Source organism: Pogona vitticeps, chromosome 7, assembly GCF_051106095.1.
Source record: "Pogona vitticeps strain Pit_001003342236 chromosome 7, PviZW2.1, whole genome shotgun sequence".
In the NCBI taxonomy this organism is placed as follows: Eukaryota; Metazoa; Chordata; class Lepidosauria; order Squamata; family Agamidae; genus Pogona; species Pogona vitticeps.
Genome location: NC_135789.1, coordinates 9,251,075 through 9,269,374, shown reverse-complemented (window position 1 = coordinate 9,269,374; position 18,300 = coordinate 9,251,075). Strand labels below are relative to the sequence as shown.

Here is an 18,300-nt window from a genome sequence, read left to right as displayed (position 1 = left end):
TCTGCTTGGCAACAGATCAGCAGCCAGTGGAGCTGCTGTGACAGGGGACTTGTGCGACCCCTGTGTCCAGCCCTAGTTAGCAATCTGGCTGCTGCATTTTGGACGCACTGAAGTTTCATAGAATCATTGAATAACAAAGTTTCTTAACACGTTCCATAGACATTTCCATGTAGAGCGAGTTACAGTCGTCCAGCAGAGATGTAACTAAGGCATGTGCCACCAGGGCCAGATCAGACCTCTCCAGGAATGGGTGCAGCTGGTGTACTAGTTTTAATTGTGCAAAGGCACTCCTTGCGACAGCTGAAACCTTGGGCATCCAGGCTCTGAAATGAATCCAGGAGTACTCCTAGGCTGCATAGCTGTGTTTTCAGAGGGCATATTGTCTAGATTCAGTTTCAGTTTCTTCACCCTCATCCAGTTTATGTCATGTTGGATGTTATGTCGCATGTCAGTGACACTGAGGGATTAGGCTTTAGTGTTCACTTTGGGGGCAGTTAAAGGGTGCACAGTAAGAGCGCACTCATGGGTCCATAGAGTTTTTGCTGGGGGACGGCGCTAATATCTCATCTGAATGGCCTTCCTTTTAAACATAAGAGATTTAACCATAACTTTTTGCTTTATGTGGAAGAATTTCCTCCTTTCTCTCAAGCTCTCTTCTAGGAGTTCCCCTGCTTTAAAGAGCAAATACAGAAATCTATAAACCTGTGGTTCCCAACCTGTCTTGACCTACTTTTATAATAGCCAAGCAACCTGCTGTTCCCCCAGCCGCCACATCTGCATAAAAGGGCATTTTAATGGGGCAAAGAAAACACAGTGAAATACATTTTTCAGAATATAATTTTAACCTAATATTTAATGCAATGGTAGTACTTGTATCTGGGCAACTAGCTTCAAAATTCATGGCTGAGTGTTAAAGCCAACCTCCTCATGTCATTCTCAACAGGCAATATGTTTCTTGACTTTTTATATATACAGTATATGAAGAAGCTTCAAAAATTCATTCTCACAGAGATCTGTAGAAGCAAGGGGACGTAAAGCTCAAAAAGTAAGGATGGTGACATTGCCCAGATGCAATTATATTTCTCCTTTGAGCTCCCATGGGTTTGAGCAGCATGGTTTGGGTTATACACGGATGATTTTAATAAACAAATCAAGATTCGATTAGATATATAAGCATTCAACAAATAAATATTCAATAAATATTGTGCTGCTATCTCCAAGAACTGGCCTCAGAAAGGTGGGTCACGGACTGTTGTTGGTGGAGCTGCATGAGCACCAACCCCCCCCCCCCCCGGTCCACTGTTCAAAGTTTTCTCCTGAAAGAACATTTGACGATCTGCCCCGTCAACCTGGCCTGACTGGTTGGGGGGGGGGGGGGAGAGAACTGGAAAACAACAAAGTTGTTTCGCGAATACAACAAAGTTCAACCCCTAGCTGCCCCTTTGCTTGAACAAAAGGCAAACACAGAGATGCCATGCTTCTGGAAACTGCCAGGCTCAAGAGCTGGAATGGCAGAACCCGTGAAAAGAAAGATATACAGAAATCGTGGTCATGATGATACCCTTACAGAGAGAAAGAGGTATAGAAGAAGAGGTGTGGTTTATTTCCCTCCAGAAATCCTTAGGGAGCCCAGGGGAAGTAAAGATCATGCTATGTGGGCTCCCTTGATGAAGAGGATATGAAAATTAAACCCCACAATTTGCTTGGTATTCTTTGCTCCCGGAAGATGTTCAGTGCCATTTGCAAACAAACTCCAGGTGGGGAGGTTCATGGAAATGATGCTGGGTGGCTCAGAGATGCTAAGCGCAGGGCTGCCCGACGCCCTGTTCTGACCGAACCGAGCCTTGCAAAAGGAGAATCCTTTGGCGGTTCTGTCAGTGCCTCCTCCAACCACCCGGATGGCTCCTTCTTTGCTCCTCTTCCTACACCTGCCCCTTTGGGCTCTGTGGGGCGGCAGCAGCCAGGGGCTTTCAACCCCCTTGACCCTGGAAGGAGATTATACGATCACAGGACTATTTCCCATTCACCGCAAGAACATCATCCAAAGCCAGAAATCCAAGCCAGAGGTGGATGTTTGTAAGAGGTAAGTGAGAAGGTAAGTGGGCACATATTCAGAGCACACTCACTGGATTACTTTGGTCATGTCACACCATTTTGGCCACAACGACTTACAAGGAGCTTCTGAATAAAGGATAAATATGTGGCACTGTGGGGTGACAAAGCACTTTCTTCAGTCCTTTACCTACTTGCCACTCAGTTGCTCCACCAATGAGTGCTGTTGAGTCTTCACCATGCACATAGCTGAGCAATTTCCTGCCTGAGAACTGTGAGGATTAAACATATGCACTGAAACAAGTAAAAGGCGTTGGAGGTGGGCAAAGGGATCTGATGGACAGTGACCACATGATTCCCGCAACTACACCCCCTGTTCAGCATCAATGTTAGAAACAGCAGCCTCTGACGGCTTCAATCTCCTCCTCTGTGCAGCCCATACGACAACAGAAATGTCCATGGCTATCACCTCGTCCAGGCCATGCGGTTCGCTGTGGAGGAGATCAACAACTCCAGCTGCCTCCTGCCCAACCTCACTCTGGGCTATGAAATCTATGACAGTTGCACCTCCTCGACCAACATGTATGCCACGCTGAGCCTGCTGTCCCAGGACCGAGAAGGCTGCATTGGTCATCAGCAGGTGGAAGTAGACGCCAACTACGCTCGGTACCTGCCTAAGGCAGTGGCCGCCGTTGGGCCGGATTCCAGCGATGAGGCTGTCTTGACAGCCAGTCTGCTAGGCAACATCCGTATCCCAGTGGTAAGCCACCAAACAGCCAGGGGTTCCTGAAGGATGGGCAACCTTCAGCTGAACTTCCCCTGATCGTTGAGTGATAGAACTTTAGGGATGGAAGGGAATCCCAGGGCTTGTCTTGTCCACTCCCCTGTGTGAACAGCAGAGCTTGATGTCATTTTTCTTCTCTTCTTCCAGGTCAGCTATGAAGCCACCAGCACAGCACTGAGCAACAAGCGCCTGTATCCCTCCTTCTTGCGCACCGTCCCCACTAACTATGTGCAGTCTTGTGCCTTGATACACCTGCTGGAAGCCTTCAACTGGACGTGGGTGGCAGTGGTGGCCAGCAACGACCACTATGGCCTCCAAGCTGTGGAGATCCTGCAAGATATGAGTGCTGAAGCAGGCGTCTGCTTTGCCTATCAAGGGGTCCTCCCCTCCAGCAACAATCCCAACAGCCTAGAGGAGGCAAAGATTGTGCACAATTTGGTGAGCTCCGGTGCCAGTGTGACCATTGTCTATGCCAACAGAGAGAGCGCTGCCTCTTTCTTCCAAGTGGTGGTTCGGCTGAACGTGACTGGAAAGGTATGGCTGGGCACAGAGGACTGGTCACTGGCCTCAGATATCTCGATGATCCATGGAATCCATGGCATCGGCACAGTCATTGGCGTGTCATTAAAACAGGCCTACCTTTGGGGAATGAAGACATTTGAAGCAGCTCTTGTCGGGTGTAAGGAAGCCACGGGTGGGCTGAATGACACTGGCAGCGCCAGGAGCTCCTGCCAGCATTGTAGGGAAGCATGCAGCCAGCTCTGTACCCAGTTTTGCAGGCCAGATAAATGGGAGCCATCACACAGTGGATTGGAGATATCACCCCGTGATTCTCGGGCAATTTTCAATGTCTACTCTGCTGTTTATACTGTCGCCCATGGCCTGCATCGCCTGCTGGACTGCCAAACAGGGGAATGCCGCAAAGACACAATCTATCCTTGGCAGGTTGGTCCCTCTCTTCCTCTCTCTTGGAATTAGGCACAGAGAACCCCCGCATGGTATACCCTTCCCCCATCAACCCAACCCTTATCCTTTCCCCTAATGAGATACTTTACAGGCGCTGCGTTCATCCTTGCATTGCTTTCTGTTGTCAGTTGATGACTTTACTAACTGAGCATACTTTGAAATCTATTGAATGCATTTGTTGTTATGTGCCATCAAGTCAAAAGGCAAAACTAACAGGGATTCTAAGGTACGTGATATGTTAAATGACACCTGTCCTAATACTACCCTTAGGAAATTCAGTTAGAAAAAGATATTGCCATGGGAGAGGAGGAATTCAGTTTATTCTAGCTACATGAATAACAGAGGTTGGGTTGGAAAAATGGGATTGCAGAATCTGAGTGGATTTAGGGTTATTAATATGTAGGTGGGGTCCTCATGACAAGGCAGTCATCTTGTTCTCTAACCCAGGTTGTTTACAGAAAAGCAAAGACACTCCGCCCCCCCCCCATTGCTTAGTTTTAAGTCACCTACAGTCTCCTAAATCTCGCCTTAAAGGACAATGATTCCAAGGGGCATTCAGTCGGTCCCTTGAGGGGTCATGCAAGTTCTCTCGGCCCATGCCCTTCCTTGGTCTCAAGACTGTCCTCACTCTTTTTTCTGCAGCTCCTGAAGGAAATGAGGCAGGCGAACTTCAGCCTCTTCCACAGGCAGGTCCGCTTTGACACCAACGGGGACATTTTGGACGGCTACGAATTGGTCTTATGGAACTGGGCTGGGCAGACCTGGAACTACAGCGTGATCGGCTCCTACGACAACTCAGGCGGTTTGAGCATTGACAAGGAGAAGCTGCTGTGGCACACCGAAGAGAACCAGGTAATGAGGCGGCCTCCCCTAAGAGCGCTGAGATGTTGTTCCTCAGTGGAGAAAAACAGATCCCAAGACAGAGAAGTCATTCCAGCCACAGAAGAAGCTGTTCCCCCAAATGGTGTGTGTTCCCCCCTTTCTCTCACTAATGCACGATGCCCTGAATGTCTCAGTCAAACAACTGGCAATTTTGTGAGGGCCTTAACCACGGCTGCCAAAGATGTTGTTTTTCTTCCCAACGGTTCTGGGCCACCTCTGGGATATCCTCAACTGGAAGCCTGTGCTTACATTCCCTTGGAAGCAGCCTGGCTTGGTCCGCTGCTACAGGCCATGGGGCTCCAAGGCTGCCTGGTCAAGGAAAGGCCAGACAGGTGAAAATCTCTCCAGAGAAGAGAAAATTCTCCATGGGATTTCTCCCTGGAATCCATCTGGAATTTTCTCCACCTGTCTAAAGTGGGTGCACAGAATTTTATCTCTATGGGCTCTACCTGAATGGCTCAAGTCTGTCCCTTTGAGCTACCTCCTTCATGGTTTGATCTTCCTCTTCCTCTTTTTCCTCCTCTTCCTCTTCCTCTCCAGGTTCCAGTCTCAGTATGTTCCCTTGACTGCGGTCCAGGTGAGGAGAAGATACAACAGGGGACCCAACGGTGCTGTTTCCACTGCCTGCCTTGTTCATCGGGGACCTTCCTGAACAAAAGCAGTGAGTGCCTGAAAAGCCACACACCTCCTGGCCAGTTAAGAGGAAGCTGCCGCTGTTATCATGCCCCATTCTCTCACTTCAAATCCGACTGACTCTAATAATTTCACCAGCTGTCCCAGTATCTAATTGTTTGCAGGAGAGGGTTGTTGGTGGTTTGGTTTCTTCTCCTATGACAGTCATGCTTAGAGTGTTGAATAAGGACTGAAGACAAAATCAGTGCAGAGTTTCAAAATCTGCGAACATTTTTGTTATTCTTGAGGAAGTATTAATGTTTTGGCTGGGAGATCCATGGACGTATTCTAGGCTCAACTTGGAATTCAGGTTCAGATGGGCTGTGCGTCCAAAAACTAGCAATCAAGGTCTGCTTTGTTAAATTAAGGTTTAAAAACATACTAAGGAATGGACAGATTTGGTCATTCACTTGGATGAAGTGTGCGGAAAGGGAGTCCCTTTAAGAAAAATGGTGTGTTCCTGTGTGTTAAAACATCTGCACCTGCACCACAAATGTCTAGGGCAGGTTGTTGTTTTTGCCTGTTTTCCTTGAGGCTCCAGAAGTTCTGCCAATCAAGAAATCAGTTGCTTTTCGCTAAACTTTGGCTGATGTTGCACGCAACTCCTGCATCATTTAGAGGCCCTTGCTAGTTCCCTGGCAAAGGGCTCTGAGAAGCAGTGAGATTTGTAAACCCTCCCAAATCTCCCTTATGGATTCTGAAACTGGTGGTTTTCAGGTTAGGAATTGCGGTCACACCTGCATCCTCTGGAATGAAAGACTGGCCGAGTGGTGCATGACCAGAAACGGGATCTTGTTGCAGAGAGAGCAAGATGGAAATGTCCTTGGATCAGGGTGGGTTCAGCTCACCCCAGTCTTCCACAGAGCAAGGTTCTTCTTACCAGCAGCTTCCAGCTTCTAGTAAAGGTCCAATGTTCTGGTTAAATAAAACCTGCTGGTCAGCTGTAGAGGTGACTGGACAAATCAATCAGTAGGTGTTTAGGAACAGAACCTGGTTTTAATGGTCCTGGAGTGCTGTCCATTTTCTGTTTGCTCCTCCTTCTGTTTGTGGTCCTCAATCTGGTTGCCTCTGAACCAGGATACTCCATGAGTTATGTTGGGCCAGCCATTCTCTCCACCTGGTGGCCCAACCTCAGAAAAATCCTGCAAGGGTAAAGTGGGGATAATGTGGGAAAAAGGAGGCAGGACCTTTGCTCCCACTGATTACTGCTCTCACCTCCCACAGGTTTCTCCACTTGCCAGAAGTGCAAGGAAGATCAGTGGTCCCCTGCCGGAAGCGAGGCCTGTTTTGATCGCTCCGTCGAGTTCCTGGCATGGGACGAACGGGTCTCCTTGGTCCTTCTGACCTGCATTAGCCTGGGGCTTCTGCTGATGGTCGGGACCGGGGCCCTCTTTATATGGCACCTGCAGACACCGGTTGTGAAGTCAGCTGGCGGCTGGCTGGCGGTAGTGATGCTCTGCTCTCTGGCCTGCGCCAGCTTCAGCCTCTACGCCTCCTTTGGGGTTCCCAGCAAACTCAGCTGTCTCCTAAGGTCCCCTTTGTTTAACGTCAGCTTTGCCATTTGCCTTTCCTGCATGGCGGCTCGATCTTTCCAGATCGTCATCATCTTCAAGATGGCCACCAAGACCCCGGGCCTGTTGGAGGCCTGGAGGAGGCACCATGGGTCAAGTGTCTTGATAGGAAGTCTCACAGCTGTGCAGGGGGTGATAACCTTGATGCACCTGAGCATCCGAACGCCCGTTCCGCAGAAGAACTATGATGCCTATGACAATGTGACTGTCCTAGAGTGTAGTGTAGGTGACTCCACACTCTGTCTAAGCGGGTTGCTCTATAACACTCTCTTGGGGATTTCTTGCTTCGTGATCAGTTACATGGGGAAAGACCTTCCTAGCAGCTACAACGAGGCCAAATGCATCACTTTCAGCCTCCTCATCTACTTTGCCTCTCTTGTGACTTATTCTGTCACACGCAGCATTGACACAGGACAGAAACTCTTGACCATGTATGTAGTCTCCCACTTCACCTCCCTGTGCGGCATCTTTGGGAATTACTTTGTCCCCAAGGTCTACATCATCCTTTTTCACTCTGAACGGAACACTAGCGAACACTTCCAGATGTCCATCCAGAGTTACACCAAACGGATCAACGCAGCAGGCTGAGTGGCAGGAGGCTGCTTCGTGTTGGAGTGGCAGGGTCTGTTTGGCTGAGTGGTGGAGGTTGGGAGTTAGGCCAGATCCACCAGGTGAAAAGGGGAATGTATGGTGCTGAGGAAGAAAATTCCTACAGTTTCATGATTGATAAGGAAAGAAAATCCCCCTTTTCAGGAGAAATTGGGAAATGCTCTCTGACAGCCCACCACTACCAAGTATACAAGCTTCATCTTGTTGTTGTTATTTATATTCTCCTCCTTCTTCTGGTTCAGAGTGCATGACGTTCCAGTGCCATTGCAGAACAGCTTTGTCATGTCAAGAAGGTCTAGGTATTGTGGGGGATGATGACTTTTCCCTTGCATCCAAGTTGCTAGTGTTAGGCTTCCATTCAGGCCTTTAGTGCCCATTCTCAGGCTGAGTCTGTTAGAATATGACTTAGCTTTACAGCTCTGCTTCTCTTCTTCTGATCTCTGCTTTGACTTGGCAGATGATTGTCTTGGAATGGTATGTATTTATCTCTGCTGTACCAGCCAAAGCCATTAATTTTAAATACCCAGTCTTGGGAAACTAGGAGGTATCACTTTGTTCATTAGTGAAGTGCTTTGAATACATCTGTGTCGTCATTTCTGCCAGTTAGTAAGATATGTTATTAGGATTCTTCTTCATTTTAACTCTTAAAGTATAACCACATGTTTAAAACTTTAGAAAATGTATGTACTAAAACAGCCAGTGTAATTTCCCTATGCTTATCCCTTATAGTACTACTAAGCCAAATGTATTATGGGTAACAGCCATTATCTACAAAGCTGAAGGCACACAGGCATTTTTGTATCTCTATTGCTAACAAGGTCTTATAGAACAGTTGAGACAAGCATTCCACTCTTTGGATCAAGAGGGCAAAGACATTCCACCAGAGAAAGTACAGTACCAGGTAAATTGTATCTTTCATGTTGGGCAGACAAGCCAGATGCCACAGAAATGTTTCAGCTTAGATACGTCCAGTAAGAAAAGATGACTACAAGGAAACTAGCTTGTTGTATTTGTTTATGACATTTTGTACAATTTTCTATAAAAGCTATCCTACATGTTCTGGAATTTGGCGTTCTCTCCTGGCATTGTAGGGCATATATGTATTGATTTCTCTGCTAGTTTTAATAAACAGTTTCCTAATACCTTTCATCTTAATGTGTGTCCAGGCAAATTTTTAAGAGAACGTTCTTGATATTCTTGTTATAGTACCAATTCATAAATTACTCTTCTGTCATCTTTAATGAAGAAATGTTTTATTTCTTTTGCTGTCCAAAGTTTATCTGTTAATTTTTCCTATAATGAATGCTATCTGCCATATTTCGCTATACCAAATCATAACTGAAACCCATCAGAGATCCCTCCAGAATTTAGGAATAATTATTCTGGCAGCCACTAAAGATTTGCATTGTAGATGTGCATCATAAAATAATACTAAATCTGAAGATTTGATTATGGATTGCCCAGGAATCATTCTTATTTGGTAAAAAAGGTATCCCCAAACGGCTTGACTTTGTTACAGAAACACCATAAATGCTCTGCAACTCCTCCAATAGAGTGTTGAAACAGAGGAATGTATATATGATAACTTCAGTGGTTGAGTTTTCAAGAGCTGAGCAGGGCAGTTGAGGGCAGGACATTTTGAAGATTGCTCTTTCACAGGGTCACCCTAAGTAAGAAGAAAGTTGATGGCATGTAACAGCAACAAACTTCATTTTTGGCACATGATACTCATGTGCTTTATCTGCTGTGCACTTTTTGTAAAGATCCTACACCACCTTGTCCATATTGGTGTTGAAGAGGTCCTATATACAGATGCTTGAATCTTCTGGGATGTTACAGGATCTCAGCCAGGCATGCCTCCTCAAAGCTATTCTGGCAGGCATAGTTCTCGCAGAACAGTCTGCAGCATGACTAAAGGAGTGGATTTGAAGGGTGTCTCCAAGTGAGTGGATGTAAGTGAGAGAGAAAGAGATAAGGAAGAAATGCTGTGAAAGATGAGAAGACATTGTTTCCTTCTCAAAGTCCATAGGAAGCCCAGAGGAAACACAGATCAAACCATGTGGGCACCCTTGATGAAAAGGAGAAGAAAATTAAACCCCACCATTTGCTTAGTTTTCTTCCCACATCCTATGACCTCTCTTCTCCTGAAAGATCACCGATGTCATTTGCTCTGCCACAGCAAACAAACTCCAGGTGGGAAGGTTCATGGAAATGATCCCGGATGGTTCAGATATGCTAACCGCAGGGCTGTCCATCTGCTGGGTGCCCTTCCTTGTTCTTTCCTACAAAAACAGGGCATCTTGGTGGCTGTGTCAGTGCCTCCTCCAACCACCCGGATGGCTCCTTCTTCGCTCCTCTTCCTACACCTGCCCCTTTGGGCTCTGTGGGGCAGCAGCAGTCAGGGGCTTTCCTCCCCCTTGACCCTGGAAGGAGATTATATGATTGCAGGACTATTTCCCATTCACCGCAAGAACATCATCCGAAGCCAGAAATCCAAGCCAGAGGTGGATGTCTGTAAGAGGTAAGTGAGAAGGTAAGTTGGCACATATTCAGGGCACAGGGCTTCAAATCCCCACCTAGCCATGACACTTGCCGGATGACTTTGGCCTGTCACACCATTTTGGCCACAACAACCTACAAGGAGCTTCTGAACAAAGGATAAACTGGGGGTGAGAAGAGTCTTCAGCATCCCCTTTACCTCTATGCAGGAAGGAACTGGAGCACGGGGAATAAATATGTGACACTGTGGGGTGACAAAGCACTTTCTTCAGTCCTTTACCTACTTGCCACTCAGTTGTTCCACCAATGAGTGCTGTTGAGTCTTCACCATGCACGTGGCTGAGCAATTTCCTGCCTGAGAACTGTGAGGATTAAACATACGCACTGGAACAAGTAAAAGGCGTTGGAGGTGGGCAAAGGGGTCTGATGGCCAGGGACCACATGATGCCCGCAGCTACACCCCCTGCTCAGCATCAATCTTAGAAACAGCAGCCTCTGACGGCTTCAATCTCCTTCTCCTCTGTGCAGCCCATACGACAACAGAAATGTCCATGGCTATCACCTCGTCCAGGCCATGCGGTTCGCTGTGGAGGAGATCAACAACTCCAGCTGCCTCCTGCCCAACCTCACTCTGGGATATGAAATCTACGACAGCTGCACCTCCTCGACCAACATGTACGCCACGCTGAGCCTGCTGTCCAAGGACCGAGAAGGCTGCATCGGTCATCAGCAGGTGGAAGTAGACGCCAACTACGCTCGGTACCTGCCTAAGGCAGTGGCCGCCGTTGGGCCGGATTCCAGCGATGAGGCTGTCTTGACAGCCAGTCTGCTAGGCAACTTCCGTATCCCAGTGGTAAGCCAGCAAACAGCCAGGGGTTTCTGAAGGATGGGCAACCTTCAGCTGAAACTCCCTTGAGCGTTGAGTAGTAGAACTTTAGGGATGGAAGGGAATCCCAGGGCTTGTCTTGTCCACTCCCCTACTAGTACTGGTTCTTTTAACATCTTGTGTGAAGACCTAGAACTTCTTTTGTACCTCTTTGGGTGCCTCTTTCCTCCTTCCTTCTTCCAGGTCAGCTATGAAGCCAGCAGCCCAGTACTCAGCCTCAAATACCTCTACCCTTCCTTCCTGCGCACCATCCCCCCTGATTATATGCAGGTTTGTGCCTTGATACACCTGTTGGAAGCCTTCAACTGGACATGGGTGGCCGTGGTGGCCAGCAACAACAACTATGGCATACAGGGCTTGCAGAAGCTTCATGAAAGGAGTGCCAGGGTGGGCATCTGCATTGCCTATCAAGGGATCCTTCCTGCCGAACCCGATGCCAACCGTTCTGAACTCAGCACGATTGTGCACAATTTGGTGAGTGCTGGTGCCAGTGTGACCATTGTCTATGCCAACAGGCAGAGCATCGGATCTTTCTTCCAGGAGGTGATTCGGCTGAATGTGACTGGAAAGGTATGGCTGGGCACAGAGGACTGGTCACTGGCCTCAGATATCTCGATGATCCATGGAATCCGTGACATCGGCACAGTCATTGGTGTGGCACTCAAGGAAGCCCACCAGTTGGGAATGAAGGCATTTGAAGCAGCTCTTGTTTGGTGTAAGGAAGCCACGGGTGGGCTGAATGATATTGGCAGCGCCAGGAGCTCCTGCCAGCATTGTAGGGAAGCATGCAGCCAGCTCTGTACCCAGTTTTGCAGGCCAGATGAATGGGAGCCATCGCACAGTGGATTGGAGATATCACCCCGTGATTCTCGGGCAATTTTCAATGTCTACTCTGCTGTTTATACTGTCGCCCATGGCCTGCATCGCCTGCTGGACTGCCAAACAGGGGAATGCCGCAAAGACACAATCTATCCTTGGCAGGTTGGTCCCTCTCTTCCTCTCTCTTGGAATCAGGCATGGAGAACCCTCGCATGGTATACCCTTCCCCCATCAACCCAACCCCTATCCCTTCCCCTAATGAGATACTTTACAGGTTCATCCCTGCATTGCTTTCTGTTGTCGACTGATGGCTGTACTAACTGAGAAACACTTTGAAATCTATTGAAAGCATTTGTTGTTCTGTCCCATATGGTTCATGTTCAATCAAGGCTTCTACAAATGCTAGTTAGTTAAGTTATGTGCTGTCAAGTTGGAACCAACCTACCAAAACTCTAATAGAGTTTCAAGGTAAGTAAGATATTTAAGGGGCGGTTTTACGAGTTTCACTTCCCTAGCGATTTTCCATGGCAAACTGGAGATTCGAGTCCTAGTCCATCGCTCTATCCACTATACCACACTGGGTGTAACAAAGGTATCACTAAGAAATCCAGTTAGAAAACATATTGGGGGAAAAAACACATTCATTATATTTATCCTAAGTAAATAAATATGACATAGGGTTGAAGGGTAAAGTTGCAGAATTTGGGTGGATTTAGACTGTATAAAAATAGAAATGGTCATGAAGAAAATCCTGGTAAATGGACCAGAAGCCACTTCACATCTAAGCAGGCGATACAGCAACCTAGACCTAGGGGAGGAGAAGAGAGGAGCATTTTGGCAGCCGAGCAGGTAGCAAAGTATGCACACCCGCTGCAGCGCTGCTGTTCCTGCTAAGGCTTCACCGTACGTGGTTGTGGATTAACTAATGATATACATGACTTTTATCAACCTTTATGCTTCTGCAATAGAAAGGTTCAGGAGTCATGACATTGGTGCTGCTCTCACCCCTTGTTCCAAATTGCATAATGGTTCCAAGTGCATGAGTGGTTGAGATAGCAGCAATCTTGCATGCACTATTAGTGAGAGGGGTGTTTTACAGTCTAATGTGACTGTCCTTTGCCACTAGTTTAGTTTTAAAAAGTTATATTTTCCATCACAGGCATTTGAGGCAAACCTCTGTCCCCTCTTCTTGTTTGGTTTTGCTTCCATTGTTTTGTTGACAGCCTCTTGCCTTTGTCTGACTATAAGCAACAAGCATGCAGAGTCCTTTCCCCCTTTTTCTTCTGACTGTAACTTCAAATGGTAACTATAAGTACATGTATCTTTTTCTACCTTAAATGCTTCTAGGGTAATGAGTGAGTTTTTGTACAAGAGAGGGTGTTGTTTGAGGAGACTGGACTGATCTTTCCATACTTTTGTGCTATTGTGATTTTCCATGCAATAGGTGCTGAGTAGTGAAGCAGAAGTGATTCTGGAAATGGAGGTGCACATTCTGATAATTGGCAATGCCAACTGCTCTCCAGAAGGGAGAGCCCAAAAATGCAGGCTACTGGATTGTTTGGTATCAACCAATGAGGAGTGGGTCTCTTTTAACGTTAATGGCTCTTACGTGATCATTCAGGATGAAACCACTTTCAATTAAGGCCCTCACCTTAAAGGACAATGATTCCAAGGGGGATTCAGTCGGTCCCTTGAGGGGTCATGCAAGTCCTCTTGGCCCAGGCCCTTCCTTGGTCTCAAGACTGTCCTCACTCTTTTTTCTGCAGCTCCTGAAGGAAATGAGGCAGGCGAACTTCAGCCTCTTCCACAGGCAGGTCCGCTTTGACACCAACGGGGACATTTTGGACGGCTACGAATTGGTCTTATGGAACTGGGCTGGGCAGACCTGGAACTACAGCGTGATCGGCTCCTATGACAACTCAGGCGGTTTGAGCATTGACAAGGAGAAGCTGCTGTGGCACACCAAAGACAACCAGGTAATGAGGCAGCCTCCTCCAAGAGCGCTGAGATGTTGTTCCTCAGTGGAGAAAAACAGATCCCAAGACAGAGAGGGCATTCCAGCCACAGAAGAAGCTGTTCCCCCAAATGGTGTGACCTTCTTCTTCTTCCTCCTCCTCCTCTTCCTCTCCAGGTTCCAGTCTCAGTGTGTTCCCTTGACTGTGGTCCAGGTGAGGAGAAGATACAACAGGGGACCCAACGGTGCTGTTTCCACTGCCTGCCTTGTTCGCCGGGGACCTTCCTGAACAAAAGCAGTGAGTGCTGGAAAGGCAAAGCTGCCGCTTTTATCATGCCTCTCTCTCTGTCCTCAACTCTGATAATTTCACCAGCTCTCTCAGTGTTTAGTTGTTTGCAGGGGAGGGTGTTTCGTGGTTTTGTGCCTTGTCCACGAGAGAGGAAAGGAAAGGAAAACATTGGTCCAGAAGTTCCAAATCTGAGACAATTTTTGTTATCCTTGAAGAGGACATGATGCACTAGACTCATTCTAGGCTCATTTTGGCATGCAGGTTCAGATAAGGTGTAGGTCTCACAACTAGCAATAAATGTCATCAGGGTAGAAATTGTGCATCTTCTTGGAGGAAGGCCTGGGCAAGTGGTGCATGACCAGAAACAGGATGTTGTTGCACAAAGAACAACATGAAAATGTCCTGGAATCAGGGTGGGTCAGCTCATCCCAGTTTTCCAATTGATGGCACAGAGCAAAGTACCGCTCTTACCAGCAGCTTCCAACTTCTAGTAAAGTTCCAATGTCCTGGTTCAATAAAACCTGCTGGTCAGCTGTAGAGGTGACTGGACAAATCAATCAGCAGATGTTTAGGAATAGAACCTGGTTTTGATGGTCTTAAAGTGCCATCTGTTTTCTGTTTGCTCCTCCTTCTGTTTGTGTGGTCCTCAATCTGGTTGCCTCTGAACCAGGATACTCCATGGGTTATGTTGGGTCAGCCATTCTCTCCACCTGGTGGCCCAACCTCAGAAAATTCCTGCGAGGATAAAGTGGGGATAATGTGGGGAAAAAAGAGGCAGGACGCTCCCAATGATTACTGCTCTCACCTCCTACAGGTTTCTCCACTTGCCAGAAGTGCAAGGAAGATCAGTGGTCCCCCGCCGGAAGCGAGGCCTGTTTTGATCGCTCCGTCGAGTTCCTGGCATGGGACGAACGGGTCTCCTTGGTCCTTCTGACCTGCATTAGCCTGGGGCTTCTGCTGATGGTCGGGACCGGGGCCCTCTTTATATGGCACCTCCAGACACCGGTTGTGAAGTCAGCTGGCGGCTGGCTGGCGGTAGTGATGCTCTGCTCTCTGGCCTGTGCCAGCTTCAGCCTCTACGCCTCCTTTGGGGTTCCCAGCAAACTCAGCTGTCTCCTAAGGTCCCCTTTGTTTAATGTCAGCTCTACCATTTGCCTTTCCTGCATGGCGGCTCGATCTTTCCAGATCGTCATCATCTTCAAGATGGCTACCAAGACCCCGGGCCTGTTGGAGGCCTGGAGGAGGCATCATGGGTCAAGTGTCTTGATAGGAAGTCTCACAGCTGTGCAAGGGATGATAACCCTGGTGCACCTGAGCATCCGACCGCCCATTCCACAGAAAAACGTCAATGCTTATGACAACTTGACTGTCCTAGAGTGTAGCGTAGGTGATACCACACTCTGGCTAAGCGGGTTGCTCTACAACACTCTCTTGGGGATTGTTTGCTTCGTGATCAGTTACATGGGGAAAGACCTTCCCAGCAGCTACAACGAGGCCAAATGCATCACTTTCAGCCTCCTCATCTATTTTGCCTGCTTTGTCTCTGATTTCGTCACACGCAGGCTCTACACAGGCCAGTACCTAACTGCTATTTTTGTCACCTCCCAGCTCATCAACTTGTGTGGTATATTTGGGAATTACTTTGTCCCCAAGGTCTACGTCATCCTTTTTCACTCTGAACGCAACACCAGCGAGCACTTCCAGATGTCCATCCAGAGTTACACCAAACGGATCAACGCAGCAGGTTGACTGGCAGGAGGCTGCTTTGTGTTGGAGTGGCAGGGTCTGTTTGGCTGAGTGGTGGAGGTTGGGAGTTGGGCCAGATCCACCAGGTAAAAAGGGGAATGTAGAGGAGCAGTATGGTGCTGAGGAAGAAAATTCCTACAGTTTCATGACTGATAAGGAAAGAAAATCCCCCTTCCCTCTTTTCAGGAGAAATTGGGAAATGCTCTCTGACAGCCCACCACCACCAAGTATACCAGCTTCATCTTCTTGTTGATATTTATATTCTCCTCCTCCTTCTGGTTCAGAGTTCAGAAATGCTCCTTGACAGTCCTCTTGTCACCTAGTTTACCAACTTCTTCTTCTTCTTCTTCTTCTTCTTCTTCTTCTTCTTCTTCTTCTTCTTCTTCTTCTTCTTCTTCTTCTTCTTCTTCTTCTTCTTCTTCTTCTTCTTCTTCTCTCTCTCTCTCTCTCTTTTTGCTGTTCACAATCTCCTCCCCCTTTTGGTTCAGAGATGTATGGCAGTGCAGTGCCATTGCAGAAGACCTTTGTCATATCAAGGAGATCTAGGCAGAGTGGTAGTTTGCAACTTCTCCCCTGCATCCAATTTGGTATCCTTAGGCTTCCATCATCATTCGGGCCTTTAGTGCCCATGAGTCTTTTGTGAAAAGATGACTTAGCTCTACAGCTCTGATTCTTTTCTCATGATCTCTGCCTTGACTTGGCAGATGATTGTCTTGGAAGGATATGTGTTTATCTCTGTTGTACCAGCCAAAGCCATTAATTTTGGACATCTGGAGTTGGGAAACTAGGAGATATCACTTTGCTCATTAGTGCAGTGGTTTGAAGACATCTGTGCTGCCGTTTTTGCAAATTATTAAGACAACTGCTTGTCACAGCACCAGTAGTGAGTTGCTTTTCTGTCATTTGTAATGAAGAAATAATTTCTTGTGGTGCTGGTTGGGGGCAGGTACTAGCTGCCTGGAAGGTATAAAAGCTCCCTGAAAACTCTTTCAGGTAGTCTCGGGATCTGCCATACCCAGGAGGTGGTGTACACTTGGAATGAACCACTGTTCTTTCCAGAGACTTCTAGAAGGCAGACGTGGCTCAGCTCATATCTTTTCTTTTCTTTACTGTTTCTTGCCTTTGTGTTATTCTTCATTAAGTTTTTTTACAACATTGTTTACCTTTTACTACCTGTTTTGCATTATATTGCTGCTATTATTTTATATTCTCTAATCATTTCATGATAAGTTGTCCTTTTCCTTTAATAAAGTTTTGCAACCTTCTGGCATTGGTGTGCTTATTTTCTCTCAAATCCAAAAGAATACGTGTGTTTAGGGCCATCAGGGGCGGGTTGTTATTGCAGCAGCGGCAGTGTGGCTCAGCCATTTCCCAGAACCATCCCTGGTTACAGCATCACCCACCCGCTGGGGGTTGTGCAGCCTTAGCCAAGCGGAGGGAGGAAGCTAGGGTCTCACTAATTAGCATTTTAAAAACTGGGCAGCACCTTGGCCTTCTCTCTTTCTATTCAGAGCAGTTCCTTTTGTATTATCTTCCTGATGTGCTGCCAAACACTTCCCTCCATCAATAACTGAGGTTGCTTTCTAGGACATTGAAAACATGAAAATGACTCAAGGGACAAAACAAAGGCAAAACAGCAGAAGTGTTCACTTTACAGACTCTGGATTTGCCCATAATTTGGGGAGCCTTTCTAAACTGTTTCAAAGAGTTGGCCCATGAGGCCCGAAAATAGAAACATTGCAAAAGGTGTGCACATACGTGCACTTGCAGGAGCCGATGGTGGCAACAGTAGTCTCCCTATGTTTTGGGACTGAAGCTGCCACCCCTGCTGTCAACTGACCTTCTCAGGAAGGGCTGATTTAGGCCCCAAATGTCTGGAAACACACCTTCCCTGACCCGTGTCCCCATGTTCCTTCCACATGCATGATGCCAGAATGCCCCCTATCAGGCATACAGAGTACTGACTCTTGTATTTACAACTTTGCTTTCTGAACTGCCTTTTTGATTTTAATGCATTCCATTTTTCTGTCATTGGGTTTGTTTTTAAACACTGCTTCAGATATTGTTCGCAGTTTTCAATATTGTCTTTTAATGATGTTAACCACCGTTGTATACTCATTGTTTTCACCTTTAAATGTTGTCTTTCCTTGTCTGTAAACCCATCTTGGATCCTTTTCAAGGAGAAAGTTGGGGTAAAAATGTTAAATAAATAAATAAAATAAGCGACAGCCTGTTTTGTGCCCCCAATATTATTATATCATTGGATGTTTTGCCCCGAATGTTGATTAAGGGAATAATTGCACGTTTTGTGGTCCGATTGCTGGCCAAACCACTGAATGTTTTGCAATTAAATATATGAAACCACTGGAAAGGTTACAATCTGAATTCTTTTTAAATCCGTCATTGGATAGTTCGTGGCCAAAGAGAGATTGTTTAACTTTTATTGAATATTTATTCCTCAAGGCTACATTTTGCCTCCTCTCCTCTCCCGGGAACGGCTCGCAGTTACCGGGGGGGGGGGGGGTTTGTCCTGTTTAGCCCCACCCACTTATTAGCATACGGCCCGCCCTG

At 47.1% G+C, this 18,300-nt stretch overlaps 2 protein-coding genes across 2 annotated transcripts; both read left to right on the top strand.

Moving 5' to 3' along the window:
- The first annotated feature begins 1,898 nt into the window (after positions 1 to 1,898).
- TAS1R1 (taste 1 receptor member 1) lies at positions 1,899 to 8,678 on the top strand. Its single transcript, XM_072977726.2, has 6 exons — positions 1,899 to 2,083; positions 2,482 to 2,812; positions 2,984 to 3,781; positions 4,445 to 4,654; positions 5,225 to 5,345; positions 6,581 to 8,678. Exons 1-6 carry the CDS (start codon positions 1,899 to 1,901, stop codon positions 7,513 to 7,515), a joined length of 2,580 nt encoding a protein of 859 aa, XP_072833827.2. The 3' UTR covers positions 7,516 to 8,678.
- Positions 8,679 to 9,872: 1,194 nt separating this feature from the next.
- Positions 9,873 to 16,994, top strand: LOC110082447 (taste receptor type 1 member 1-like). The gene is made up of 6 exons (XM_078379075.1): positions 9,873 to 10,057; positions 10,543 to 10,910; positions 10,953 to 11,902; positions 13,507 to 13,716; positions 13,872 to 14,085; positions 14,798 to 16,994. The coding sequence occupies exons 1-6, from the start codon at positions 9,873 to 9,875 to the stop codon at positions 15,730 to 15,732; spliced, it is 2,862 nt and encodes a 953-aa protein (XP_078235201.1). The 3' UTR covers positions 15,733 to 16,994.
- The last annotated feature ends 1,306 nt before the right edge of the window (positions 16,995 to 18,300 follow it).